We start from the raw sequence: 26,240 nt of genomic DNA, 5'->3' as shown, positions 1-26,240 counted from the left end.
CTCCGTCTAATCAGACTGGCAACCACGTCGGTCTCGCGAAGCAGAGGAGAGAAAAAAAGAGAAACGAAGGCGGAGACGAACCGTTTGCAGAGATCTTGCGATTGATAAGGATCAGCAGCGAGTCTTGGCAGTGGAAAACACAGCCCGGCCCGTCGACACTGCGGGCAATGCAATAGTGGTCTGAGAACGGATGTCGTCGTGGTGGTTGGGCAGCGCGTCCCTTTGGAGATTGCAGCCGCTCTATACGGACGAGGAAGATGTTGAGCTGTTGAGGTTGAGCGCGTCGGCGGGGGAAAAGTGGACGACCAATCCCTCCGATTCTCGGCGCCCGCAAAGCTTCCCAACAGCTAAACTTCTTCACTCACCGGGCTATGGCGGACCCCTTCTGCAAGAAAAGACGGCGCAATAATTTGCATTTTCTCTTGTATTCTGCTCTCTCTACTGCTGGTGTCCACTCACACTTATGCCTTCACCGTGATAGCAATAATAGCAATATCAAATTCAACCACTGTATGCCCCGCTAATGTATAGCAAATATGGGCTTGCGGGTTTGGGAGTTTCGAATGTATATACAAGGGGCGATCCGAACTATGAACCAAGGCTCAACGCCCACTCAATGACGATCGACACAACGGCAGAAAGGAGAGAAGAAAAAATAATACCAAAGAAAACCAATGGCGATATCTTATACTCCAAAGCACGCCCGGTTGGCCGAGTGCACAGCCTTCTTTTCACCTTCGCTCATCGCCTCGGTAATCTCCCAGGGCTTGCTGCCCAGGCCCATCGCGCGCTGTCCCTCCGGACTCAACGATGACCAGTTCATCGCACCCTCGAAGCCACTCTCGCCGGGACCACCCGCGCCGGGAAAGTCCCACGGCGGAGAGAGGCTCAGAGCGGCCTTGCGCTGCTTGAGAAGGTATTCGACGTTCATGTCGCACAAGGGGGTGGCAGGGATGTATAGAACGCTCGAATCACCATTGCCACGGTGCTCCTTGTCGACCGAGTGCAGCATATCGCAGTGCCAGGCCACAAAGTCCCCGGGCTCAACCTGGGGCACCGAGACCATGGTTTGCTCCAGCTCCAGCTGTGGGTGCGTCACTGGGTTGTACTCCTGGCAGGCGCCCGGCACCGATCCAGGGAAAGTAGCGTCTAGACTCGGCTGCAGAGTGGTGACATCAAAGAATGGCCGCAGGATCGTGTAGGCGGTGCTATGGCGGATCATAGGGCACACGTGCAACGACCCTTCGCCGGGGGCCGTGTCGGACATGGCGAGCCAGGCTTGGAAGAAACGCAACATGGAGCAGGCGCCCGCGCCGTTGTACAGGTCCATCTTGGCGCTCAGGCGGTGCTTGGCATCCCACGGGTCATACTCCTCCCACTTGCCCTCGAAGATCTTCTTGTAGACATTCGAGTACTCCGGGTCCTCCCAGCGCTCAAGAGAGCCACCATCGATATGAGGGCCGAGAGTGAACTTGGCATCGCCTGGTTGTCGTATCCGCAGTCTATCACCATATGTGAGTGGGTTGGATGTGGAAATCTTGGTCTGCGGATCCGATGAGTGCCACAGGCGCTGCAGGAAGCGCTGTGCGTCAAGCATGTTGGGATGGGCACGAGCTTCCGCCTGCGACGGAGTCCAGTAGAGCTCATAAACAGCTGGGGAATCAGCTGGAAAGGCTTTCACACGTTCCTGGTTGGCAGCCACGTAGTCACGGATCCGCTGCTTGTAGTCCAGGGCTGTGTCTCGAGGCACCACATTTCGGATGACCACAGTGCCTCGGTGAGAGATCTCTTTTACGGTGGCTTCAGGAACTCGCCCAGACACGATATCAGAAAATTCCACCGATGGAATAATCTAGATCTCCGGTCAATTGATCGAATACGTGGTTCGCAGTCAAGACATCAAACATACATTGCTCCCTTTGGACTTGATCTTGTCAACCTCCTCTTCGAGACTGGGCAAGAGTCTCTTCCAACTCCGCATGAGTGCTTCCTCGTTTTTCTCAAAATACTGCAACTTGAGGTTGCGGAATCGTAGAGGCAGAGGCTCAGGTTGATAGTCTGGTCTTAGACTAGGAAACACTGACGAGATATCACCGACCGCCTTGGTCGTCTGGGCGGCGGAAGTTGATGCCGCCCGCACGGCAGATCTTGAAAGTAGTCTTGACATGGACATGATGTACACGGGGATGGTTGAAAATATCCATCTTCAAACGTGGCCTGGGGTATTGTTCTTATACGTTGTTGGAGAAGCAGCAAGGGTCGGAAGTCAACCCTTTTCGGCCGATGCCATGATGGTCGGCAAGGCCCAAAGTAGAAATCCAGCCGCCCCTGTGCGGCTCATTCCTTAGAGAGCTCTGATTGGTGGGCTGGGCGGTTCCATAGCGTCATCGGCTCGACTCGGGGCTCGATAACTATGCAGTTAGCTAGCCTAGTTATGCCTCGCCGCGCAGTCGGCATTTGAGAACAAAAGGCTGGTCTCCGGTTGGCTGCCTTATCAGGGTCATGATATGTACTACAGGTCTAGGCTGGATAACACCTGGCGGGCATCCGTCGGTGAATCGGTCCGTATCGGCAGGGGGGTGTTCGCCACTCACGACAGGCAAGCCGACATTCTTTTCAATGAGCGTTCAGTATTTTTTCTATTATGACTCCCCTTAACCAAATAATAGTTTACATGGAGAAGCACAAAAATTCATTGAGTGGTTTCTAATCTAGATTTGTCCATCCCTGCTCATTCTTTGTCCGAGAATGAAGCTCAGGCCGCCCTTGGCTATTATTAGGAATTCTTCGGCGGAGAGCCTGGGAAATCATCAACAGTAAACCAAACGAACATATTTCAAATCAGAAACTACCTGTTCAAAAATCCATGGTAGGGCGCTCCTCACTCGGCTCCAGTGTCTCCAGATTGGTCCTAACGGGGGGCCAAGCCCGTCTATTTAGGCGGGCAAGAGTTTCACATTAGCCCACAGGGTATGATGACACAAGATAAGCAACGTTATTTTGGAAACTGTCCATGCAAGTATAGCATCCGTGCGGCTCCTAAATTGCTTGACTACTTATCTCTAGGCTTTGATAGTCCTTGACTACTTCTATGTGGTCGATGTAACTCGCTATAGCACACATCCAACTATGCGGAATAAAAAGATAATCAGTGCCTCTCTCGAAGTCCTTATTTTGAATGGATGTTACTACGCCACTGCAGTGATGGACACACATCCGGATTCCGAGCTCACTACATCCTTGCAGGTCTCAGATGGTTCTTTATGGCTACTGGGTGAATGGAAGAACCAGGCCCCCCATCACCGCCGATGGACATGTAATCTAGCGTAGGAAACGCGTCCAGGCGGTCATGAGGAACAATAGATATTTAATTGGGGTATATTTCTAGTCCATCGGCTTCTCCAGTAATCTGGATCCCACTTCCATTCCGAGATCATTCCTCCCGACTAAACAATAAATACTCATCAAAAACAACCAGTATTCCTCGATCCTCCCGGCCAAATGAAGGACGAGTATGGATCTACCCGGCGAGATGAGTCGAGTGAATCTGGAGATGTATGGTTTCCATTTCCAATGAAGATCGAAGAGCAATTCCCTCATGTCATCTTTTCTCCAGGTCACCTCCTCGCCGAGATCTCTCTCTTATCACCTGCGAACACTTTGGCTGTTGACATACAGTGATTTGGCTCCTGTGGTCCTCCCGCATACGATTGCTGGCCTTGCAAATTTCTGGTCTGGCTGGGTCTTACTACCTGAGTCCGTCAGCATGGAAAATTTGCCGCTTATACGGCAAAGTGCATTCATGATATTTTGGCTCTGGTTCAATCTTCTCTCTTTCGACCTGGCTAATCAACGGCTGGATGATTCTGTCCAGGAAGATATGATCAATAAGCCGTGGAGACCAATCCCAGCAAAGCGCTTAGGACGGGAGGAAGCACGCCATCTCCTGATGCTGGTCATCGCGTTGACCCTCTGCTTCAGCAGTCTCGTTGGTGGTCTTCGTGAGACGCTTATCATGGTCATGCTCAACTGGTTTCATAATGATCTCAAGGGGGGCGATGAAAACTTCTGGTTTCGGAATCTTCTGAATGCCCTTGCCTTCATGGATTTCATTACGGGGGCCAGTCTCATTCTGGGAGGGCCACGGGCAATGATCTCCCCGGCCGGTCATATCTGGACTGCAATCATGGGCAGCTGCGTGTTTTGCACTATTTCCGTACAAGATCTTGGTGACCAGGCGGGAGATGAAGCTCGAGGGCGACACACGGCCCCGCTTATCCTCGGTGACCTCCCATGTCGAGTGATTATCGCCGTCTGCGCCATGATCTGCTCTTTGGGCGCTCCCTTCTATCTGCAGGTCCCGGCGCTCGCTCACATCGGAGTCCTTCTGCTGGGTCTGGTCGTGTCTGGAAGGACACTCTTCCTCAAGTCGGTGGCATCTGACAAGGCTACCTTCCGGATCTGGTGGTCTCTCTGGCTGGTTGTACTCTATGCTCTTCCCACGGTGTCATCAAGAGCCCCAATGCTGGTTGAAATCTGACTTCGGAGACCAGCTGGATTATGAAACAATCCAGGAATTCCAGCTCTGCATAGGCAGTGTTTTTGTGTCTCGATCATTCAAGCTGACCTTTCTGAATCTGTTAGAAAGACATGCTGATGGCAATTGTGGGTGGAAGGAGTGTTGGTATTGAGTAGTTCACAGTAGTTCACAATTTATATATTCTACCTCTTGAGCTTGGGAGCCTTCGCAACCGAGCCCTCAATATTCGATACGGAAGAGATCGTGAAAAATATCTCCTGTCCATCGACTGCCATCTCCTACATGTGACGGTTAAACGCGCCTCGATCCCAAATGCAACCAAAAGCGCCGAGCGCGTTGGACCTCGGCTCGTGGCGATCACGATCGCGCCGCTCTCCAACTGCGCGCAGCCGCCGCCATCCGCCTTGCGGTTTCTCTCATTGCGCTCCTCTTCGACTGGCCCTACATCTTTTTACAATGGCGAAACGTGTGACGCTCTTTGAACCGCCGCCACAGGATCATTCCAAGGCGCCGATCGAGAATGTGCTCGATTTGACCCCGGCAGTGGATCTCGGCCCCGTGCGAACTCTTCTCTTTCACGACGTCCCTGAGATGGAGTCCCGTACTGACGTGCGTTCGTGCTTGTAGGACGTCTTCACTAATACGCGCCCATTATGGCACCCTCCGGGCGCTCGCGGCATCTACGGCGGTGCTGCGATTGCCCAGTCCCTCTCAGCGGCTATGCGAACCGTCCCCGCCGATTTCGCCGTTCATAGCATGCATTGCTACTTCGTCCTTGCGGGCGACTCGGAGATCCCCATCCTGTACCATGTGGAGCGAGTGCGCGATGGGAGAAGCTTTGTGACTCGGACCGTGCAGGCGCGCCAGCGAGGCCGCCCGATTTTCACGACCACCCTGAGCTTCAGCCGAGTCGGTAGTGGCGGCGAGAAGACGATTACGCATGCAGTCCCCAAGCCAGCGGTTTCTCTGCCCGAGGATGTGCTTCCAGGGACTGTCAAGGCTCTAAGGAATGCGGGCGGCGGTCCTTTTGAGACGAGGAAGGCCGGAATTGTGAACCGTATGTTTATGTTCCCGCGCGGTCGAAGGGACTCGGTGATTGAAGGTGTGCGATTAACATCACCTAGGGAAATCTCCACATCCCGAGGACAAGAAAGTCCGCCGGTTCGTTCGAGCGCGAGGCCATGTCTCTGAAGAGGGTGGCTTCCAGGCGCATCTGTCGGCTCTCGCCTACGTGACCGACAGCTACTTCATCGGCACCGTTTCTCGTGTGCATGACATTCCTCGATTTTCGTCTCCTGCCGAGCTTGAAAAGCTCTTGAAGGCCCTCAAGAACCCCTCGGATCTCGACGATGAAGACATCACGCGGGCATTGAAAGAATTGCAAGAAGAAGAAGCTGCGGACCTGCAGCGCCGAATTGAAGGAGTGTTGACCGATGCTGCCCACGGGACAAATCAGACGGAGCATAAAGAAGTCGGAATGATGGTCAGCCTTGATCACTCGATTTATTTCCACAACCCGCGCGCCTTCCGTGCCGATGAGTGGCTGCTGATTGAGACGGAGAGTCCATGGGCTGGAGAGGGGCGAGGATTGGCGACGCAGAAGATCTGGTCGCAGGACGGGGTATTAATTGCCACCTGTACCCAAGAGGTATGTTCCTGACTATCGGTCCATGAGGTTCAAGTGTCATGTTGCGGTGCTAACGAGCGTTACCAGGGTGTCGTGCGACTGAAGCAACACAGGACCCCTCTGTCCAAGATTTGAATCTCTTTCCCTCGATCCTTCTGTGGCAGATCTCCCTCTGTCGATTTGATCCATGTCTTCATGTAGTTTCGTACATTCAATTATAGATCACGGCCTTTCACTTACTGAATCCTGCTCTTCGCATACCCGGGTGTGCCAAGGATATTATATAGATAAGTGTTTGCTGCTCTTCGACTACTACCCTCTACTGTCTGCATCGCACAGAGCTACACGGGTGCTTCAGTTTGCATACTTGGAAATTCGAGCGCTGAGAGCTCCAATTGCCCAAGACACAGTGTCCACGAGAGTCAACCCCAGGAAACTGAATAGGCATTTGCCTGGCCTGCAAAATACCCGAATCCAGCTCAACAGGGAGCGGAATCGCGCGATCCAGTATGTCAAACAGTGTCTGGGAGATATCTACTTGTAGAAGAACGGCCAAGATATGAAGTGGAATGCATGAAATGTCTATGATAGGACTACTTTAGCTCTTTATAAGACAAAATTAAAGGCAATGCAGTTCGCGGCATGAAATAGAACTGCTGGAATGACCATTTGGGTGAGTGTAGAGACGCTCCAGTGGGAATGGGAAATAGACAGATTGAGCACCATTTTTGTTTCGCGATTTCAAAGGAGATTCCACGGATCTCCCTTCCTGAAGTCCTAGGAAAGCAAGAAATTTTTGAAAGAAAAACCAGTGGGAGGTCATCTCGTCGTCGCCTGGGAAGACAACGCAGGAAGCAAAAGAAGCTTTTAGTTCGCCAACCCAACCGCAAAATAACAAAACGCACAGGGCAGATACTGCCAGTCCTGCTCATCGAATCGCGGGTATTGTGCTGGATTAACAAATGATCGATGCTCTATCAGCGTGGCTGCGTGCAGTCGCAACTCTCACCATCTGGCTCGTTGTTGTAGGAACCTTTTCTAGATTGTCGCCTGTTTCCTGGAGATGCTCCTCTCTTTCGAGCTCCCGCTTCTCGGCCTCCTTGATACGCTTCAATTCCTGACAGAACTTGCTGCTGGATCTAATGCGGTCACCATAACGAATAAAGGCAAATGGGATAACGGAGACTCCCAGACTCAGGAAGGCAATGAGACTGCATGCCCAGTGTACGCCAAGCCGATGAAACATGGGTTTAGCAGCGAGTGGGATGACTGCAGCCAGAATGCTACGCGTGCAGCTGGCAGCAGATTGCGCACTGGCTGACAACGTCTCATAAGCGTCGGTGAGGTAGTTCAACATCGCCATGAAGATCAATAGGTATCCCATACCAAATGGAATGCCGGAGAGGAAAGGGACAACCCAGTGAATGTCGGACGAGGCCGACCAGCCCACCCAAAAGAGCGCAACAACGTAGAGTGGCCCTCCGAGACAAGCAAGTGGCAGCCGGCGATATTCCTCGATCTGCGCCCAGCGGGCTTGGCGAGCTTTGGCGCGCGCCAGGTAACCGTCGTACCAGTTGAAAACAAAGCACGCCAAAACTGCTCCCACACCGACTGGGGAAATATCTTGTTAGAGGTCTTGAGCCAACTGTCCTAGATCTCGACTTACTAGGCAGAAACATGAGACCCGAAATGCCTGCGCTCATTCCATAGATTCCTAATGGTATGATGCTTAGCATGTCCCGCCGGATGGCCACATATGTCGATCGCCTAGCCAGCCTCAATCACTCACCTTGGAAAATGATAGGATACGCCTCAAAGTAAAGGTAGTAAATTGCATATGCAAACGCGAGATACAACGAGCTCAGTGACACAATCGACTCGTGGATGATCATGCGGAAGGGCCGGGAAATCGTGACGATCAGCATTTCTCGGAGGTTGCGACTGTCCAGTTCGAGCGGCGACACAATGCTGGAGTTGCCGGTCTCTTTACGCAGCTGCTTCGCTCGGCGTGTCAGAAGGACTGGGCCGTATGTCTCCGGCATGAGAAGCACCAAGGGCAAGGTGACGCCGGAACAGATGAGTGCAATCCAGAAGCACCATCGCCAGCTGACGACGGCAACGAACCCGGAGACCCAGGGTCCGATGATGGGCCCACAGGTGGTGGTCTACCTGCCGTTAGCCTGCTTCTTTGTGCTCGACTTGGAGCTCTCCGTCACGATACGTACAGCCATATAATAAGCCATCAGCCGACCCCTCAGAGTCGGATCGTCGTGGACATCAGCAAACAATCCACCAGTCGTCGCCATAGGAGCTGACGCCATCATCCCATTCAGCAGCCGAAAGACCAGCAGCGACGCATACGAATCGGCCACCGCACAAGCCAGGGTGAAAATCATGAATCCGCAGTAGGCAATGAGCAGCGGGCGTCGACGTCCAAAATACTCCGAGCTCGGTCCCCAGAGCAGCGGGCCCAGGATGTAGCCGATGAGAAAGACGGAGATGGGAAGAACCAGCATCTGCTGATTGGTAATGTTGAACTCTGCCGCGATCTCCGGAATGGCATTGCTACAGATACTCGAGCCGATGGTAGAGTTCATGACCTGCATGACACCAGCCGCGAGGACTAGGAACTTTCGTGACTGTAGCATTCGTGAGCCCTCAATCCGTTAGGAAGCCTTGTAGGCTTCCTTTCTGCATGTCCGCATACCTTTCGCCAATTCAGGGGGTTCTCTGGATCATTGATGCCAAAGGACACAATGGTCTTGGAAGCCACCCGGCGAAAACGAGCATGTGATGGGGCACCATAACGCTCCTGGATGGGCTCATGGGCCATCTCCGAGTCCTGGTGGTCTGAGTCTCGGGAATCCCGTTGTGACTCATGAGCGGAGAGATCTATATGGTCTTCAGAATCAAACGTCAAGCGCGGGTGATGAATACCGAGCTGGCCGACCTTACCTGTGGCCGACATGGCCTTCTGCGAGTTTTCCTCTGCGGGAAATTGATCTGACATGGTGGTGATGACTGCGGTGTACTCATTGAATTGTCACGCTGCGCACTGGAGGATGATGCAGATGGGAGCACCTTTTATAAGAGGCGCTACAAGATGATTCAGTCATAGAACTATAGAACTGTTAGTGGAATATCGCTCCGATATCGCCCAAATTCCAGAGACGCCAACTGCAGCGAGACAAATCAACTGCGATGTCGGCGTCTCCACAGGCGCCTGACCTTCTCTGCGCCCTAGATTGGACGAAGGAATCTGGGGGCAAGACGCTTGTGGGCAATACGGCGAGAGCCTCTCGCCCAATCGATTTCAATTCGGTATGCCGGGGCGTTGACCAATGCAACGAGCTTTTCCTCGGTTAAGACGGCTGGCAAAATCTGCGCGGCGGAGCAGGCAGATCCTTCGGATTCCCAGCTGGCACCCTCTCTCCATAGACCTGATACTTCCCGCGAAGGCCATCGACTATATATTGACCCACGAGACACATCATCCTTGACTGCCCGGATGAGGACTGAGAGATCGGTTGCGCCAGCCCGGGGAATCCCATCGAAACATCTCGACCGCATGCATCACCAGATCTTAGCATTGACCAAGGCCGGGAGGAGGGAGGTACAGTGTATTTACTATATTGATCCTGCAAGTCAACCTAATCAACCAACGGCGCTTGCCACCGACTTTCGCTGCCTCATTGGCATTCTAGCCAGCAATCCACATCGGCCCAGGAGTAGCGCAGCCGTCCCCGGGATCCAGGCCGCCTCGTCAAGTCTTTGTATCCTCACACAGGGCGCTCTTTGGCATGCGTGCGGATGATTGAAGGTCAACACAGCGTTGGAACGTACAGGGTCCATGCCGCGATCTGGTAGGCTTGACTCAACCGTGTCGGAGTGGGAAGCCAGGTCACAGCTCCATATCCGCTCAGACAGTGCGCGGTAGTAGTAAAGTCTCGCCCAGCAGACTGAGTAGGTTCTAACTGGCTCCAATTGCTGCTTCCCCCCGTGTCCAAAATGTGTACAAATTGCTGCTATCCCTTGTAAGAAGACGAACGCGAACAAAAGCGGCCATGAACTCCAATTCCGCCATCAAATCGGATGTCCCGCCGATTCGGACTTCTGGCCGATCTGCATGGACCGCCCCGATCACCACGGATGGAACGGTCTTTCGCAGGGGCGAAAAGACCTTGGATTTGGGAAGAGCGCGACTAGGCGCTGGCCCGGGTATGGAGATGGAATCAAAACAAGGGATGAAGAAGGCGCGGAAAGTTGGAGACTGGGTCGCCGTTTCGGGTAATACACTCCTGGTCCCTGGAAATTGTAATTAGAAGCCGCAAAAGAAGGAAAGAAAAGAAAAGAAGAGACGTCGAGTGGAACGGAAGCCGTGGGTCGGGTCGAAGCAGCCATCTCGTATGGTTGGGATCGCACGGTGCGTGCTGAAACCCACGGTTCACTCCACCTTCCCGTGGTGTCAAGATGGCACAGATTGCCGTTGAAGAAGAGAAATGGGTATTATATTTCTATCAGAGCTCATGATGGTTGGTTCTTCGTTTCCAATATTGTCTATGCTGACATTTCCTGGTAGACGGGTCATTCAATACTCCAGAGTCTGCTTGATTGCATCGTAGATTCCTACCGAAACCTGTCAGTACACCATGTCGAAAAACGGACCAGGATCAACATACTGGCCACGTCGGGGAGAATGAACTGTTCATAAGACAGTCCAGTGTGAGTACTCCAGCCCGCAACTCGCTTGACTGGGGCTTCCAAGCGAAGGAAGGCCCCTTCTTGTAGCGTGGCGGCAACTTCTGCGCCAACGCCGTAGTTGATCATACTCTCGTGCACCACCACGGCCCTTCCGGTCTTTCGGACGCTCTCGATGACGGTTTGACGGTCCCAGGGATAGATCGTTCGCAGATCAATCAGTTCCACGTTGATGCCCGTCATGCTTTTCTCAATAGCGGAGATCGCGGCAGAACACAGGTACAATGGCTGACCGTAGGAGATAATCGTGAGGTCCTTGCCTGGTTTGATCACCTCGGCTTTACTCAAGGGGATGGTGTAGTACTCATTGGGGACGTGCTCCACGGCGGCTCGATAGAGGATTTTGGGTTCCATGAAGATAACCGGGTCGTTGTGTTTGAAAATCGATGAGAGGAGCAAGCCTTTGGCTTGGGAGGGTGATCGAGGCACCACTACCCGTAGCCCCGGAACGTGCGCAAAAAGGGCCTCGGGGGATTGCGAGTGATATCTGTTGGGAGGGAGGAGACGTGGTCAGCAGCAGCATCCTTCCCACGTCAAGACATCGGCTTCATGGTACACCTACAGAGCACCGTGTCCCACCGCACCGCATGGCATCCGAATGACCAGGCCGCCCGCGTCAACGCCCGTTCCACCTTCTCGATATCGGAACTTGGCCGCTTCATTGACGATTTGATCGAAGGCGGGGAAGACATAATCAGCGAACTGAATCTCCGCCACGGGTTTCATTCCCTCGGCCGCCGCACCAATGGCGAAGCCTGCAATGCCTTGCTCGGTCAAGGGCGTATTGAAGACTCGATCTGACCCAAACTCGATTTGCAGATCCATCGAGCATCGGAAGACGCCGCCGAATGCCACATCTTCCCCGAATAGCAACACTTTGTCGGAGGTGGAGAGGGCGGTTCGGAGGGCTGAGTTGATCGCCTGGAAAAGATTCAACCGCTTGCTGGTGGTGGCGGCGGGAAAATCGGGGACTCCCGACAACGACGAGGGAGTGTGATGCAGCAGCGGCGTGGACTTGTAGTCGATCGGTAGGTTCAGCTTCGCCGCGGGCGAGGGTGCGGCCGAGTAAAGGCGGCGCGCGACGCGTGGGATCAAACTCCGAGGAGCACGGGGGAGGGTCATCTCTGCAGGAGAGGAGACAAGATCGAACAGGGCGAGTCATGGAGTTCCTGTTGGCGGCTCGCTCTGCTTTATACAACTCGCTGTCTTCGTTGCAGCCGGGGATTGCGGGGAAAATGCGCTGCGCCGCGAATAGCCGACGCTGCACAACGACCAATCAGGATAGTGCATCGCTCTCCTGGAAAGAATGGGCGGGCGTGCAGGTCGATTCCTCGTTCTCATCGCGCATCAATACAGCGCGTCAAAGGAGAATTGGCGCTCATATACAATCCGTCGAGAGAAAGCCACCAGTGGTCATCTATTGGAAGTTCTAAATCGCTCGTGCCTTGACTTGAACCAGTTCGCCTTCCTCCCGCTACGTCATATCGACATACCACACAAGCACAGCCTAATCGACTTTGCTTTCTCTCCTACCTGTATGGATTCAACGTCTTTGTCACCACTTTCATTTCCAACATGGGAGTGAGACCCCGTACCAGCCGACCCATTGCCATTGTTGGCAGCGGCGTCATGGGTCGACGCCTATCAACCGTTTTCATGGCGTCCGGGTATAACGTCCGCATCTATGACATATCGCAGGAGGCACTCCAAGAAACCGTGGACTACGTCGAAACGCACAAACAGGAGTATTCACTGATGCCTCGCATTAGCAAGGAGAAACAGACCATCAATGGGGCCACTGAGGGCAATGGCACTAGCCGCCGGGAAACTGAAACTACCATCACTAAAATCGATTTCGAAACCTACACGTATGCCCCCTTTGGTGACTATCAGATCTTCACAAATATGGAGACAGCTCTCTGCGACGCCTGGTTGATGATCGAGGCGGTCCCGGAGAAGTTGGACATCAAGGCCCAGGTCTTCAGTGAGCTGGATACCAAGGCACCCGCAGATTGTATCTTTGCGTCCAATAGCTCCTCTTTCAAGTCCAGTTTGATGATGGCTAGCGTATCTCCAGAGCGTCGAAAGCGCCTGCTCAACACGCATTTCACGTTGCTCCCAGCCATCCGGACCGTGGAATTGATGACGTGCGGCGACACGGATCCTCAGCTCTTCGTACATCTGGAGGACGTGTTTGGTGAATGTGGGTTGCTGCCAGTGACAGCCCGATGCGAGTCAACCGGGTGGGTGTTTCCTTTTGTCTATATTCCCGGGGGGCTGTATCTTGGGTTGCTCACTCATTGCGTTCATGGAACGATAGGTTCGTGTTCAATCGGCTGTGGGCTGCGGTTAAGCGGGAGATTATGCATATCCTCTCCGATGGCGTGAGCGACCCGAGCGAGATCGATATCTTATGGGAACATATGTTCAAAAATGGCCCCCTACCCTGTCAATTGATGGACCAAGTGGGACTAGACACCGTTGCCTTCGTGGAAGACAACTACGCGAAAGAGCGCGGTCTGGGCACGGAGGCCACGGTTGACTGGCTGCGGAGGGAGTATATCGACCAGGGACGACTAGGCAAGAAGTGTTCGAAGGGCGGGCTATATCCTCCACTGATCAGATCTGCCACGGCCCAGGAAACACCCCCTGATCCCCACACGGCGGCAAAGGATATCTTCCTCATAGATGTGGGACTAGGGCATAATGCGCGCGATGTGTCCCAGGTCCACTCGAACGGCAAAGTCCTGCGGCTCAATCTGGCCACGCAAAAGCTCAGTCCCGTGGTGGTCGGGCAGAACTTGCCCGATGGCATCGACGTGTCGCTGGAACAGCAAAAGATCTTCTGGACGAACATGGGCCGCAGCACCGCCGCCTGCGATGGATCGGTCTGGTCGGCGAACATGGATGGCAGTACAATCAGGTGTCTGGTGCCGCCGGGCAAAACGCATACCCCAAAGCAAATCGCGGCTCTCGATTGGCGCCAGCAGGTCTACTTCTGCGATCGAGAGGGCACCAGCGTGCATCGCTGCAACTATGACGGTACGGGGCACGAGGTCTTGGTACAGCGCCACGCCGAGAATTCCGGCACTCTGTTGGATCAGATGCGACTGTGGTGTGTCGGGATCGCCGTCGATGCGGAGCGTAACCTGATGTACTGGACGCAGAAGGGACCTAGCAAGGGTGGCCGAGGGCGGATTTTCTGCGCAGGGCTCGATATCCCCCCCGGACAGAGCGCAGAGTGCCGATCCGACATTCGCCTGATTTTCGACAACTTACCGGAGCCGATTGACGTCGAGATCGATAGCACCACGCAGACTTTGTATTGGACGGATCGTGGCGAGCATCCCATGGGATGCGCGCTGTACTGCGCCTATGTGGGTGGAGAGACCATCGACATGGAGAAGTTGATTCTCGCTCGTCATTTCCATGAGCCAGTCGGTCTCAAATTGGACCGCGTCAACAACCTCGTCTACGTGGGGGATCTAGGGGGCAGTCTGTACTCGGTCTCCTTGGATGAAGGGCTGAAAATCGAGCTGGTGCGCCATGACGGATGCTACACGGGGGTCACGTTAGTTTAGATGAGAGCTCAATTAGATCTGACATCCATCGTATGGATTTTGCGCAGCATGTCGTCAGTCCCACATGTGTTCACACGGCCTCGTGGAGAAGCTAGCGCTACATCTCGGGTGTTCTGACGTCGGGGGGGGGGGGGGGGGGTTGTAGTGAAGCATTGCGGATGATTTCATAGCCTGGAGTATCCAGGGAAATCCTCACTGGCCTGCCGATTGTGGTGATTGCTGTTCGAACCGAGATGATTCCGCTCGCGGGACGATCATATCGATTTGTTGACATGGTTCTAGTATGCCCGCATTCTTAGCCGAATGCGGCCGGCGAGCATCCTACTTGCTCCCCAGCACTGCACCAGAACATCATAGCCATTAGTCTTCCCTCGGCATCCTCAAGTCAGGTCCCGCGCCAGTCTCGCAGAACCAAAGCCAAAATATGACGTCGATTTAGAGTTGGCGGCCGCCGCATTCGCGTCCGTCGATGATCGACAACTAAGCCCGTCCTGGCGCGGTCATGACATGGTTTAAGACGGTGCTACCAGCAGGAGCGTGGTTCTTCCAAAACCAACGTCAGTGCAGATTTTGCCTCACTACACTTTATATTACCCAGTTGAAGAACCATCAAGATGAATGACAGGAGGCTACTGTGCAAGTATCTTCATCGCTACAGCGGCGCGACATCGCGTACGCCTAGGCTGGAACCCACCGACGTTCCCAAGACGCCCGTTGCGCAGGCGATTCCGGGCTCGTCAGACTCCCCCGAAAGACCTCAGGCCCCGGTTTCTTGGTATGACCCGCGAGGTTGGTCGCTACGCAGGCGACTGATCGTGGCCATGGCCATTGTGGTGGTGATCGTGGTAGTGATCGTTGGCACGGTAGAAGGAGTCCGAGCCAACCGATATCCCGATTACACGCCCTTGAACTATCGAATAGTGCATACATATGATGCAGACTCATTTTTCGACAATTTCGATTATTTCTCAGCTGAGGATCCCACGGATGGATTCGTGGTGTATGTATCTCCCCTCGTGGACCAGCGTCGAGTGATGGCGCTGACTTGTTTCAAAGATATGTCGACGAGGTCACAGCCCACGATCTCAACCTCACCTATACGACTAACACGTCTGCCATTTTGCGGGTGGATTCCTTCACCCCGAATGCCGTGGGCGGACGGAACTCTGTGCGCATCGAGTCCAAGGCGACCTATGACAGCGGTCTCTTTGTCTTTGACATCGTCCATACGCCATATGGCTGCGGGACGTGGCCCGCCCTCTGGCTCACGGATGGGTATAACTGGCCCATGAACGGCGAGATCGACATTCTCGAGTCCACCAACGAAGCTTCGCAGGGGAATGAGGTGACGCTCCACACCACAGAAGGATGCAAGATGAATGTGAAGCGAAAGGAGACGGGATCTCCCGTGTTCAAGAGTTGCGACAACAGCACTCATGGCAATGCGGGCTGTGCGGTGCAAGGCGAGCCCTCGACGTATGGGCAAGCGATGAACACCAACGGAGGCGGAGTAAGTAGAATGCTTGCACTGTGATGAAAACCATAATGTTGACCAGCGAGCTCCAGGTTTATGCACTCGAGCTCCGCGATGCAGGTATTCGGGTCTGGTTCTTCCCCCGTGACGCAATCCCCGACGATCTCGTCAACCCCCGGGGGTCCCCAATCCGTCAACCTGGGGCACTGCTTTGGCTGATTTCCCCAACACCGAGTGTGACATCGGTTCGCATTTCCGCAACCAGAGCATCATTGTGAACATCGATCTCTGCGGAGAACTCGCCAGCCAGCCCATGTACTACGATGACATGTACAATTGTCCGGCCACCTGTCCCGAATTCGTGGCCAATAATCCGACGAGTTTTGAGGAGGCATATTGGGAGTTCGGAGGCTTCAAGGTGTATCAGGCTGTTTGAATGGTCATGATCTCTCTCGCTCTTTGGCTTGTATATTATACTAGGTATTTCCGACACAGGTTGCCTATTTTGCTTGATCTGTTGTCGTTTTCGAGCAGGCCATGCGGCAAAGACATGGATCATTGGGATGGGATGGAAATAGACGTTCTCTACATTCTCACGTCGCTACATTAGACAAGGATTGGCTAATTTCGTGTCGTGTCGAATACAAACCGTACTATCGCTGAGCTGGCCTTCTCTCCTGTATCAACCGAGTAGGCCAATTCAGCTTGTCGGCCTGTCGTATATAGTCACCTAACTTTGTTGGCTACATATGAAATTGGGTGTTGACAGCCCTAGACACATAGCGATAGCGTATTGTATTCGCCCACGGTCAGGAAACATAGCTATCTCTCTCCTGATTGAACAATACCCCCTGATACGACTCGAACACAACAAGAGACATCCACATGGTTACGTCATCCCTGAAAGTCCGGATTGGGACTAGCGTAGAAGCTCATTCTCGCGACTTCCGACGTGCCAAACGTCCATCTAGATTCCCGCCGCTCCGTTGCTCGTGCGGTTGATCCAAAGTGTGAGGCATTGGAGTGGATTGCTACACGAGTGCAGCGATGACTCCTCCTGCCCGTGGACGGGGCACCAGTCAACGGAGCCCGACTGTCCTGGTGAGAGACATCCCATCCCGAACGCCCAAAAAGCAACGAGTGCAACCCTGCAGGAATCAACCATGCTAAGACAGTCCGCGGACATTTAGGTGACAGACTCCCGAGACCAACCGCCGCTGTCCACACCCCGACGACGACGGTCCCCTGCGACCCGATTCATCACCGTTGACAATGTGCTCCAATATGCCTCCGATGTGCCGTCAATGCAGCAGCGGCACCCCGTGCCGAACTCGCGATCACGCCGCCTGGCTTCTGCCATCGGTGGGGCGGCAGGAAGTGCTGCGGGCTCTGCCGCCAACACATCAGGAACGATTGGTCGACTTGCCGCGCAGCCGCGTCTGCCTCCGCGAACAACTAAGGTCAGCGAGAAGTTGGTGCTTTTGCCCGACACTGGCGGGGTCGGCGAGCCCGATTCCGACGAAGACGAAGATGAGGACGATCACGCCGGCAAGGATCTCGTAGATGAGGAGCTCGTCGCACGGCTGGCCAGAGACAAACATGTCGATCCCGAGATGGCGAGACAGCAATTGCTGACGCAAAAACGACTCGGTGGCGACTTCGGTATCGACAATGACATTGCTCCTTTGCTGGCTGAAGAAGAGCTGCTACGCAAGCGGCGTGTCGGGCCCGAGCGGGCCAAGAGCTATGCCGAGCGGCTCCCCAAGGCACGCCGTACAGAGAAACTCGCACGTGTAACGGCATACTGCACCGCACAGGCATACAAGATGGGATCTGTGGCTTCATTCGTCAAGGAGTGGCACGGGGCGCGGACAAAGCTATACGATGACTGTCTGTATACTGCGTATCATCTGCCTCTTTTGCCTGGCTATGAGGGATATCGTTTGCGGAGCAGCCCTGTGCTGAAAGTTCCAGGTGGAAAATCACTTCTCGACGAAGAGATTGAGCGGAACGAGCTTCGTGATCACCATGATGATTATATCGGTGAGGCAGAAGAGCATTCAGTCGGGCGTCACAATCGACCTGAAGAGGAGCACCATCCTGAGAGTTCCCCTCAGGACTCAGATGACCACGATTCCAGAGAAAAACGTCATCGCCAATTGCTAGACGGTGTGTCTGACGAAATGAATCGCCTCCACGAACACCGCGAGCCACCTGGCGATCACAACACACTTCGCGCTAATCCTCAGTCCGACCCCGAAGATGGCCAAAATAGCGAGCCTCCTCTTCGTCGGCGCCGACACAGCTCCGATGATGGCCAGTCCCTCTTGAGAGATCGTTCCTCGCCTCCCTTGCAATCAGCATCCTCATCGCAGCCTCAAGCACCAGCCAGGACACTTTATAATGTCGCCGAGATGTTCGTCTTCAGCTACGGCGTGGTAGTCTTCTGGAACTTCACAGAACGACAAGAAAAGGACTTATTGGCGGATTTGGCATTTGCCACTTCGTCGGCTACTGGCACGCCCATCCCCCTTGCGACAATGCCGCTTCACGAGGAGGATTTCGAGACCGAAGAGTTTCACTTTGAATACTCGACGGAGATTTCACGCCCTCGTGTCTACAACGATATGATCACCCTTCGCAGTGGCGACCACATGATCAAACTGGCCATCAGCCATGGCATCTCGCAGAGTACCAAGCTCTGCTTCTTCGAGGAAGTGATGGCCCGCCAAATGGCGGATGCGAAGGATGTCCCGCGGCGGCTCGCTATGACTGGCAAGCTCGGCATGAAACGGGAAGAGGTCTTTCGCATTTTGGGCCGTCTCTTCAAGAGCCGAGTTGAGGTCAATCTTTGTAGGTTTCCCTCTGAAACCATGCTGCTTTTGTTCTGCACGACTAATTCATTCTCAGCATCCAATATGCTTGATGTTCCAAACTTTTTCTGGGAAAGCGAGCCCACCCTCTACCCCCTTTACATTGCAGTTCGCGAGTACCTCGAAATCAAGCCGCGCATCCAAGTCCTGAATGAGCGCTGCCGTGTCTTTCTGGATCTTGCCGAGATTCTGTCGGATTCGATTGCCGACAGTCGGACTTCTCGTACGTCTTCTTCTCAAGCACTCGTCGGAACAGACACTAACCATCCCGATTACAGATCAAACCTGGATTATCATCGTGCTCATCGTTATCTCTATTCTCGTAACCATCTCCGAAGTCTTTCTCCGCTTCGGTCTCCTTCATGCCCGTGAAGGCGCTACTTTCAATCCTATCAACATCCTGGCGCGGGCCATGGGAAAATCTGTAGGCCCTTCTCCATCTTCTGGATGGTCTGCTTATGCCCCTACCAATCTTCCACCGGGCTGTATCTGTCCCTCTCTTCCATCTGGAGGCGTTGGGTCGGGTATGAGCGTGAGTGGAGCTATGGGCTTCGGAATTTGATTTCTGTTTTATCTACATCTTTGCACATGCCACCCCTGGAGAGATGGCGTACTCGGCGTTTGGTATCGCAGCTGGGTGGCTTTCTTGTCTATAACATCAATGCAGACTATTTGCTGCACCGCACAAAAATCGAAGTTTCCCACTCTGGCGACCTATCGCCTACCTATTTCAAGTGCACTAGCAATCTCAGATACCGAGCGAGGGCAGCTCATGTCTCTCGGAACAGGGTCGATCACAGGGCATCTTCATATGCTACAGGTCAAAGAGGCAAGAATGAAGGAAATTCGGAGACTTCTAAGTTAACGCTGCAGAAGTCTAGAAGCCAAAGATCACTTCATCCCGGCCATCCACGACATATGTCATCCTAGGAATACCGCCGTGCCATGTCTCGTCCCTCCCATCCAAGCCTTCTTCCATATGGTGAATTACGTTTATGCACCGCGTTCACCTCACTCCAAGTCTATCAATACCGCCCATGACAACTTTGCAGTCAAAATATGGCTAGCCTAATAAGCGCCCAAGATGAAGGGAACAGTGATTAGTTCAACTCAATTCCTGCCGAAGTCCTTGACGGCCCATTCGTGTAGTCTAGGGGGCCTTACCCCAGCGTATTGGGCTTCATTTTCAATCGTCATGGTCCTGGATTATGAAACCTCCACCACGCCCTGACTCTTCAGTCAACTCGACGCGTACACTCTCCAACTCCTTGTGCATTGACTCCAGGCTGACATTCTCTTGGAGGCGCTCAAAGTCGAGGATCTTTACTCCTTCTTCCGTGACAAGAAAATTGTATCGGTTCACGTCACCATGTAAGAACCCCAACTCGTGGAGTTTTTTCAAAGCGGCTTCACAGGCACCCAGATCCTGAATGGAAGCCGGGCGTCCTTCGATTTTCTCCAATAAAAACCCCATGATGCGTCCACTCTCGTGAATATGGCCGAGGAAGCGCGGGGTCAGCCCTGAACCCTCAAGCAGCTGATATGCTCTTGTTTCGCGTTCGATCCGAGGAATCTCCCATTCAAAACGAGCTATTTTCGCGATTGTGGTTGCTGGGGATGGGGAGACAAGTGGAAGGGTCGGATGTGAGACGGCTTCGAAAGTCATTGCTGTGAGCAGTTTGGTTCTTTTCAACTCCAGGCAATCAACCAATGTCTGGTGCCACTGACGCTTGACGCCCGCGAGAGTTCGGGTGGAGAGGGAAGTTGTCAACTCGCCGCTAGTTTCGTCTCGCGAAATGTGGGCAACCGTCCATTCATCATACCAAGGAAGACTCGGCAGAGCCTGGATCGGGAATGAAAGCGTATCTCGGTCGAAGGTTTTGGGAGATATGTTGAGATATCTGACTTGGTTTCCGATTCGCAGTCGATATTCACTTTCAAATTCGTCGTCCTCATCCACTTCCATGGACAGGACGACCGGGTGCATTGGTTGCTCTGGGGGTTGATAGTCAGACATATTCGCCGATGGACTCCTCGTTATGATTGCTGGCTGGATTCATAAGATCTTGTTGTTTCCTTTACCGCCGCTGTGCCTCCTCATTTTCTATTTTTAGAAGCGAATTGCCAGTCAGATAGATGCTTTGTGGTCCACGAGATCAACCTTACTGGGTTTCAACGTGATTGTTGGGAATGCCGATCAGCTCTCCGTATCAACTGATTGGCTTGGGAACAGCGGCTATCTTCTGGAAGCTCGGATTTGCTCAATCATTTCAGTCACATCACACGTCAGCGGTTAGCGGTTAGAGTGAGTTCAGCAGGTGCCTTTGAGCACAGCTGTTACTTGAAACACCGAAACTCGACAAAGCCCACTTTTGGCCGATCTGGGATTGGTTGAAGTGACTTTCTTTCTAAATTTGAAAGTGGCGTCGTTCCATTAGCGACAAATGCCGACCTGGTAGATCACGCCCCTGTCGTGTGTTCAACTGTGGTTCTCCTCGGCTTGTGGGAGCCGCCAGCCCCAAGCGCTTCCTGAGTCAACAGGAGCCGAGGCAGAATTTGGCCTACTGTATAGCTAATATAGCTCCGCTGTTGATTTTATCTCTTGGTGTAATGCAATAATCAACTAGTCCTCAAAGGAGATGTCAGCGCGGCTTGTTCGAGCAAAGAAATCCAAACAGTCCATGCTGCTCTAATTCTTGACAAAGAGCCTTTTTTGGGCGCGACTTGTGTATGGGCGCTGGTGGGGCTACCAGTAACAAACGTCGAACGGTTTTCCAAATGCCGCTGCGTTGTCGAAATCTGTCGACTTGATTTGTCGCGGCCAAGGAGAATATTCTCCGGTTGGAGATCCCCATGGGCGAGATTCAACGACTCAAGGAATGCGATAGCCTGGGTGACATCATTCATCCATGTAAGTCGTAGATGTAACTGTTCTAATCTATCCACATGTGTAACCACCCAGCTGTTGCGGTCGAATGTATGATTGTCCTGGATACGATGAGCAAGAGAGCCACCTATTCACTTGATTAACAGGCTCTCTTGTAATCATAGATCTCAATAGTATTTACCTCTCATATGCTCAAGCTGCTAGGTTCCGGGAGAGAGATTTATAGATCTCAAGTTCGTTACAAAATGCCGTCTTACAAAATCTTCAGTCTATAGGACTTTCACCACAATACCTGAGCCGACCTCCTATATGTAGGATATGCCTCCGAACGCGATCAAGCGCACGTTCTGAAATCGTCTTTCTTTATCCATGGATCCTGAGCTTCGCAGAATGTGTACGGATATCAGAAATATGAAAATATTTGGAATGTTGAGCAGAGAGCGAAGAGAGTAGAAAGGCACAGAACCAGCCCGAGGTGAATGGGAATGGCGAGGAAAAAGGGAGGAAGAAGGAAAAGAAAGAAGGGCGTTGTTGGAAAGGGGTTTCAACGGCCGTAGCTGTTAAGAGAGCAGGTGTTGGATTATGTAGACACACCTACTTCAACCTTGGAAGGTTCCCAACTTCACCTCCTTGTATTTCTTAAGAATAATAGTCGTCTATATGCCGCCACTGTAGAATCCGTAGTCATCATTACTCGAACTAGGTAATCTACCAGGGTTTGATGCAGAGAAGTTACAGACATTTTGTCTACTGCTAACCAGAAGCTACCAGGTTAGGGGTGGAAAGGCAGCCATTTCTGGCGTCAATTCCATAGGCCCTCAGATTTTGTAAAGACTCCCATCGACAACTCCAGCGCCAATAAAGCCAACACCGGAGGACCCCCCGTGAATGGACAAAGATACAGACGGACTGACCGAGAGCGAGAATCCGCATATCGTAGCCACGTATCTACATCCAGAGGCAAACCTTGCCACTAGCGGTGCCCCCTGCCACCCAGTTCTGGCTGCGGTGGAAGACAGAGACTGCAGGAACAGCAGTAATACCCTCGCCACCCAGCTGGGCAAGCTGGTCACCCGAGCTGCTGTAGATATCCACAAATCGATTCATATTGCCAATGCAGAACCGCTGAATATGTGACTGCGGATTCTGCTGCCACTGAGGTCGAAGACTAAACAAGATGGTGGTGAGAATGCATCCGAGTTGGAGCCAAGGGAAACAAACAGGAGCAGAGTACTTACATCGTAACCCAACGGCCAGTTTGACAATTGTGACGAACACGGGTGTCAGGGGTGAACTCCTCGTCAGAGAGGGCATAGCCCGGCTTCCATGTCGAGATACCCTTCGCAGCCAGGTCATAGATTTTCAGGGTATCATCATACGAGGAGGTGGCAATCTGACCTGCGGCATTGAAGGCGGCGTGAGAAACTGAGAGGCGACTTTCATGCTCTGCAACGGGCTCAGGTGCATCCAGTGACAATTTCCGTAAATCCCACAGCCGCATGAATCGGTCCAAGCTGGCTGTCGCGAAGTAATGTGGCTGGGAAGGGCACAGTGAAAAGCCACCAATTTTCTTTTCCGACAACTGCCAGCGTGTGACCACCTTCTCTGTCAGAGGAACACGTGTGTCGTAGCTGCCAAACATGCCATCAAGCGTCGTCCAGTACAAAGTGTGCGGATCATCAGCAGCCATGTCCACACCAGAAAGAGCTTCGTCAATTTTGGTCGACTGAGGGCCATACTTCTCCACAGAGGTAGTTTTGGCCAGATCCAGCTCCCGGATCGAGCTATCATAGCTCGCGGTGTACAGGTGGGTTGGCTTCAAGGGGTGAATGAACATAGCGCTAATCGTACGGGTGTGGGGTTTGAGAGTCGTCAGAACAGGGTCGGGTTCATCCTCATCTTCCTCATCGAGCTCTGGTCTGGTCTGGGAGGCATCAAAGATACCCAGATGCCCCATCTTATCCCCTGCAAAGACAATCGGCTTATTCTCAGAGGGGTGAAATGCCATGCTATACACTCGTTCCGGCGTGATTTTGATTCCTATGACATTGTCAGCCAACTACCGGTCCCCATCGCCGCGTAAACAGATCTGAGACCGAGACACGATGTTTGTAGAGCACGTACTCTGAGGATCCCAGGCCTCCCATAGCTTGAGACTGCTCATTTCTTCCCGCAGGGCTTTCAGATCTGTATCCGTGGTCTTCTTGATGTCGTCCTCATGGAAAGTGCGGACATATGGTTCTGCAACGCCTTTTGTGACCACATCCACACCAATCAAGCTGTCCCCGCTCAGCTTCTGCCCGGCAATAAACATGTCATTTTGCGTAAGTGAATCTGTCTTGCGAACCTTTTTGGCACGCTCGATTTCCTTGGCCTCTTCATACTCTTGTTCAGCTTTGCGTTTTGCGACCTCACTCTCGGCTGCAATGCCCCGCAGGCGAGATGACTGGCGCAAAGGAGCGGGAGAGGTTTCTTCCTTCACACGTTTGGGAGTTGGTCGCTTTTTAGGCTTTGGACCACCACTGGCTGGGGTCTTTGGGCTAGCGAAGAGTCCGGCGGAGTTTGATTCGCGCTTCAGTTGTGCAAGGAGCGCATCACGCTGGGCGATGTTCTCCAGGCGCTGCTTTTCGAAGTCGGACATGCCGTTCAACTGATCAGTTGTCATCTTGGCTGGTTAAAACTGGGATCCTCGGACAGAAATCGCAGGGCCAGGCGATTAGACGGGGTAGAGGTGCGAGATCCCCGTGACGCGTGGGAGAGAAACGCGCAGTCACGTGTGTGACAGAGGCAAAAATCGCCCTGAGCTTTTGCTCTCACGGAGATGTAAGACTGACAACCGACGAAACACCCCCTCGGCTTTCAACCCAATGGCAACTCACCTCTCGCGCAGGGCCTTTCTGTCGGCCACAACAATTTCTTCTGCTCCTTTCCTCTACCAGACCTGCACCCTCACGCCCCTGTCGTACCCGATTCAAAGATCAATCTCTCGCCGATTCCAACATCAATTTTCCGCGGAAAAACTGGAGTCGGAGGGATATAATGTGCAGGACAGATCTTCATCGCCATCTACAGCTGCAGATACCCAAGACTTTGGGGTGGAGGAACCAACACTACATACGACCACCGTGGATACCCGACCCAAACGCACAAGTTACCTGCGCAAGCGTGGCGCTACATACTCCCGCCCTAAACACCCCTCGGCATTACCAAAATCTTCATCTGGAGGCTCGTCAACCATCACGCGTCAAGAAAGAGCGGCTTTTGATGGTTTACGGGGCCAATTACTTGGCAATCGGGCGCCGGACAAACAAAACGCAGCCAACCCTAAACCGACACCGGAGCCAGCACAAGAATCCCGAGATATAGACTCATTAATGGATATTTTTGATTCAGTCCTATCACGAGTGCAAAGCAACATTGCTCCGAGCGATATGGAGAAAGACCCATCAGACGCCACTCCATCGCCCAATTCGAACATGAGCGGGTCAATTGAGCCAGACGATACTGGTTTGCCTGTGGTTGAAAATCCGGGCATCATTCGCCTTAGCGATCTCTCCGAGGAAGGACTAGCGCGTCCGCACAAAGATTTTGAGGTGTCAATGGCAGAAGCGGTTGAGATTGTCGCAAAGCGGGAGTTCTCCGAGATTGAAAATGCCTTGTTTACTGCCATTCAGGATGGCAGAGGTGACATAGGGCTCTGGGAAGTATGCCAGGAGCGCATCTTTGCCATAATGAGCCATCTGGACAATACCCCCGCTGCAGCAAGGAAGGATTACAATGCTAGCTCCCCCGGTGCCCTTCATGGACACAGGTCATCAACACGCTCGACTGGGCCATTGAGGATCCCGGCCTTGGTGCCAGTTAGACCTCTTGTGGCCAAATTGTACCCGGATTCCCTCTTGCTCGCATTTCGCATGCTTGGCACTCACTTCCCGGAGTCTGATCTCATCCCCCAGTTTTACCCTGCCATTAAAAGACACGGTCGTGAATCAGCCTTTCTTGGTAGCTCTAAGGCTTTGTTTGAAGAAATGATTTACTTTTCATGGGTCAAATGCCGTGACCTCCCTGCCGTGCTTGCTTTTCTTCATGATATGGATCTCGCTGGGCTTGACCCCGGCAGGCGAACTCAGTTTCTTCTACGGGACATTGTTCTCGAACATGAACGTGATGTGGAAACCGGTCGGGAGTCTTTCTGGGAACTCCCGTCTAACCACAAGGCATTCCAGGAACTGATTGGGCCTGGTGGTCGAATCGAAACTCTGGTTGCTCGAGAGATCAACGGATGGCAATTCAGGCCTCCCTTCATGCAAAATTGATTTGTTTGGTGTTTCCTGCGAACCCCCCCCCCCAATATTGATATTTACACTGTATCTCATGTATATACAACCTCAATTACATACCGCATTCTACCTGTTAGTCTCAACCAAGCAATCATCTCAGAGATTGATTGTATCACGCTGCATCCAACACTGGAATATAGCGTACCACAACGGACGATAC

At 53.0% G+C, this 26,240-nt stretch overlaps 11 protein-coding genes across 11 annotated transcripts; 6 read left to right on the top strand and 5 right to left on the bottom strand.

The window, feature by feature from the left end:
* Positions 1-685: 685 nt before the first annotated feature.
* N7459_006380 (DUF1479 domain-containing protein) lies at positions 686-2,173 on the bottom strand (the record flags this gene model as incomplete). The annotated part of the gene is made up of 2 exons (XM_056945548.1): positions 686-1,852; positions 1,910-2,173. The coding sequence occupies 2 exons, from the start codon at positions 2,171-2,173 to the stop codon at positions 686-688; spliced, it is 1,431 nt and encodes a 476-aa protein (XP_056797547.1).
* A 1,425-nt stretch (positions 2,174-3,598) lies between these two features.
* On the top strand, positions 3,599-4,540 carry N7459_006379 (UbiA family prenyltransferase; the record flags this gene model as incomplete). Its single annotated transcript, XM_056945547.1, has 1 exon — positions 3,599-4,540. The coding sequence occupies one exon, from the start codon at positions 3,599-3,601 to the stop codon at positions 4,538-4,540; it is 942 nt and encodes a 313-aa protein (XP_056797546.1).
* Positions 4,541-4,996: 456 nt separating this feature from the next.
* On the top strand, positions 4,997-6,302 carry N7459_006378 (uncharacterized protein; the record flags this gene model as incomplete). Its single annotated transcript, XM_056945546.1, has 4 exons — positions 4,997-5,098; positions 5,168-5,597; positions 5,665-6,188; positions 6,255-6,302. The coding sequence occupies 4 exons, from the start codon at positions 4,997-4,999 to the stop codon at positions 6,300-6,302; spliced, it is 1,104 nt and encodes a 367-aa protein (XP_056797545.1).
* Positions 6,303-7,122: 820 nt separating this feature from the next.
* On the bottom strand, positions 7,123-9,177 carry N7459_006377 (MFS transporter; the record flags this gene model as incomplete). Its single annotated transcript, XM_056945545.1, has 5 exons — positions 7,123-7,778; positions 7,834-7,881; positions 7,957-8,332; positions 8,393-8,806; positions 8,875-9,177. The coding sequence occupies 5 exons, from the start codon at positions 9,175-9,177 to the stop codon at positions 7,123-7,125; spliced, it is 1,797 nt and encodes a 598-aa protein (XP_056797544.1).
* Positions 9,178-10,755: 1,578 nt separating this feature from the next.
* On the bottom strand, positions 10,756-12,047 carry N7459_006376 (2-oxoisovalerate dehydrogenase subunit beta; the record flags this gene model as incomplete). Its single annotated transcript, XM_056945544.1, has 3 exons — positions 10,756-10,793; positions 10,847-11,412; positions 11,488-12,047. 3 exons carry the CDS (start codon positions 12,045-12,047, stop codon positions 10,756-10,758), a joined length of 1,164 nt encoding a protein of 387 aa, XP_056797543.1.
* Positions 12,048-12,500: 453 nt separating this feature from the next.
* On the top strand, positions 12,501-14,506 carry N7459_006375 (3-hydroxyacyl-CoA dehydrogenase family protein; the record flags this gene model as incomplete). The annotated part of the gene is made up of 2 exons (XM_056945543.1): positions 12,501-13,168; positions 13,246-14,506. The coding sequence occupies 2 exons, from the start codon at positions 12,501-12,503 to the stop codon at positions 14,504-14,506; spliced, it is 1,929 nt and encodes a 642-aa protein (XP_056797542.1).
* A 614-nt stretch (positions 14,507-15,120) lies between these two features.
* On the top strand, positions 15,121-16,416 carry N7459_006374 (glycoside hydrolase family 16 protein; the record flags this gene model as incomplete). The annotated part of the gene is made up of 4 exons (XM_056945542.1): positions 15,121-15,506; positions 15,563-16,016; positions 16,073-16,147; positions 16,216-16,416. 4 exons carry the CDS (start codon positions 15,121-15,123, stop codon positions 16,414-16,416), a joined length of 1,116 nt encoding a protein of 371 aa, XP_056797541.1.
* A 611-nt stretch (positions 16,417-17,027) lies between these two features.
* N7459_006373 (RMD1 family protein) lies at positions 17,028-19,415 on the top strand (the record flags this gene model as incomplete). The annotated part of the gene is made up of 4 exons (XM_056945541.1): positions 17,028-17,081; positions 17,171-18,833; positions 18,891-19,076; positions 19,132-19,415. The coding sequence occupies 4 exons, from the start codon at positions 17,028-17,030 to the stop codon at positions 19,413-19,415; spliced, it is 2,187 nt and encodes a 728-aa protein (XP_056797540.1).
* A 624-nt stretch (positions 19,416-20,039) lies between these two features.
* On the bottom strand, positions 20,040-20,840 carry N7459_006372 (uncharacterized protein; the record flags this gene model as incomplete). The annotated part of the gene is made up of 1 exon (XM_056945540.1): positions 20,040-20,840. The coding sequence occupies one exon, from the start codon at positions 20,838-20,840 to the stop codon at positions 20,040-20,042; it is 801 nt and encodes a 266-aa protein (XP_056797539.1).
* A 1,848-nt stretch (positions 20,841-22,688) lies between these two features.
* Positions 22,689-24,405, bottom strand: N7459_006371 (WD domain protein; the record flags this gene model as incomplete). The annotated part of the gene is made up of 3 exons (XM_056945539.1): positions 22,689-22,908; positions 22,979-23,780; positions 23,865-24,405. 3 exons carry the CDS (start codon positions 24,403-24,405, stop codon positions 22,689-22,691), a joined length of 1,563 nt encoding a protein of 520 aa, XP_056797538.1.
* Positions 24,406-24,607: 202 nt separating this feature from the next.
* N7459_006370 (uncharacterized protein) lies at positions 24,608-26,056 on the top strand (the record flags this gene model as incomplete). Its single annotated transcript, XM_056945538.1, has 1 exon — positions 24,608-26,056. One exon carries the CDS (start codon positions 24,608-24,610, stop codon positions 26,054-26,056), a length of 1,449 nt encoding a protein of 482 aa, XP_056797537.1.
* Between the last annotated feature and the right edge of the window lie 184 nt (positions 26,057-26,240).

This window comes from Penicillium hispanicum, assembly GCF_028827665.1.
Source record: "Penicillium hispanicum strain IBT 35686 chromosome Unknown utg000006l_segment0_segment0, whole genome shotgun sequence".
Classification (NCBI taxonomy): Eukaryota; Fungi; Ascomycota; class Eurotiomycetes; order Eurotiales; family Aspergillaceae; genus Penicillium; species Penicillium hispanicum.
This window is presented reverse-complemented; position numbering and strand designations above follow the sequence as displayed.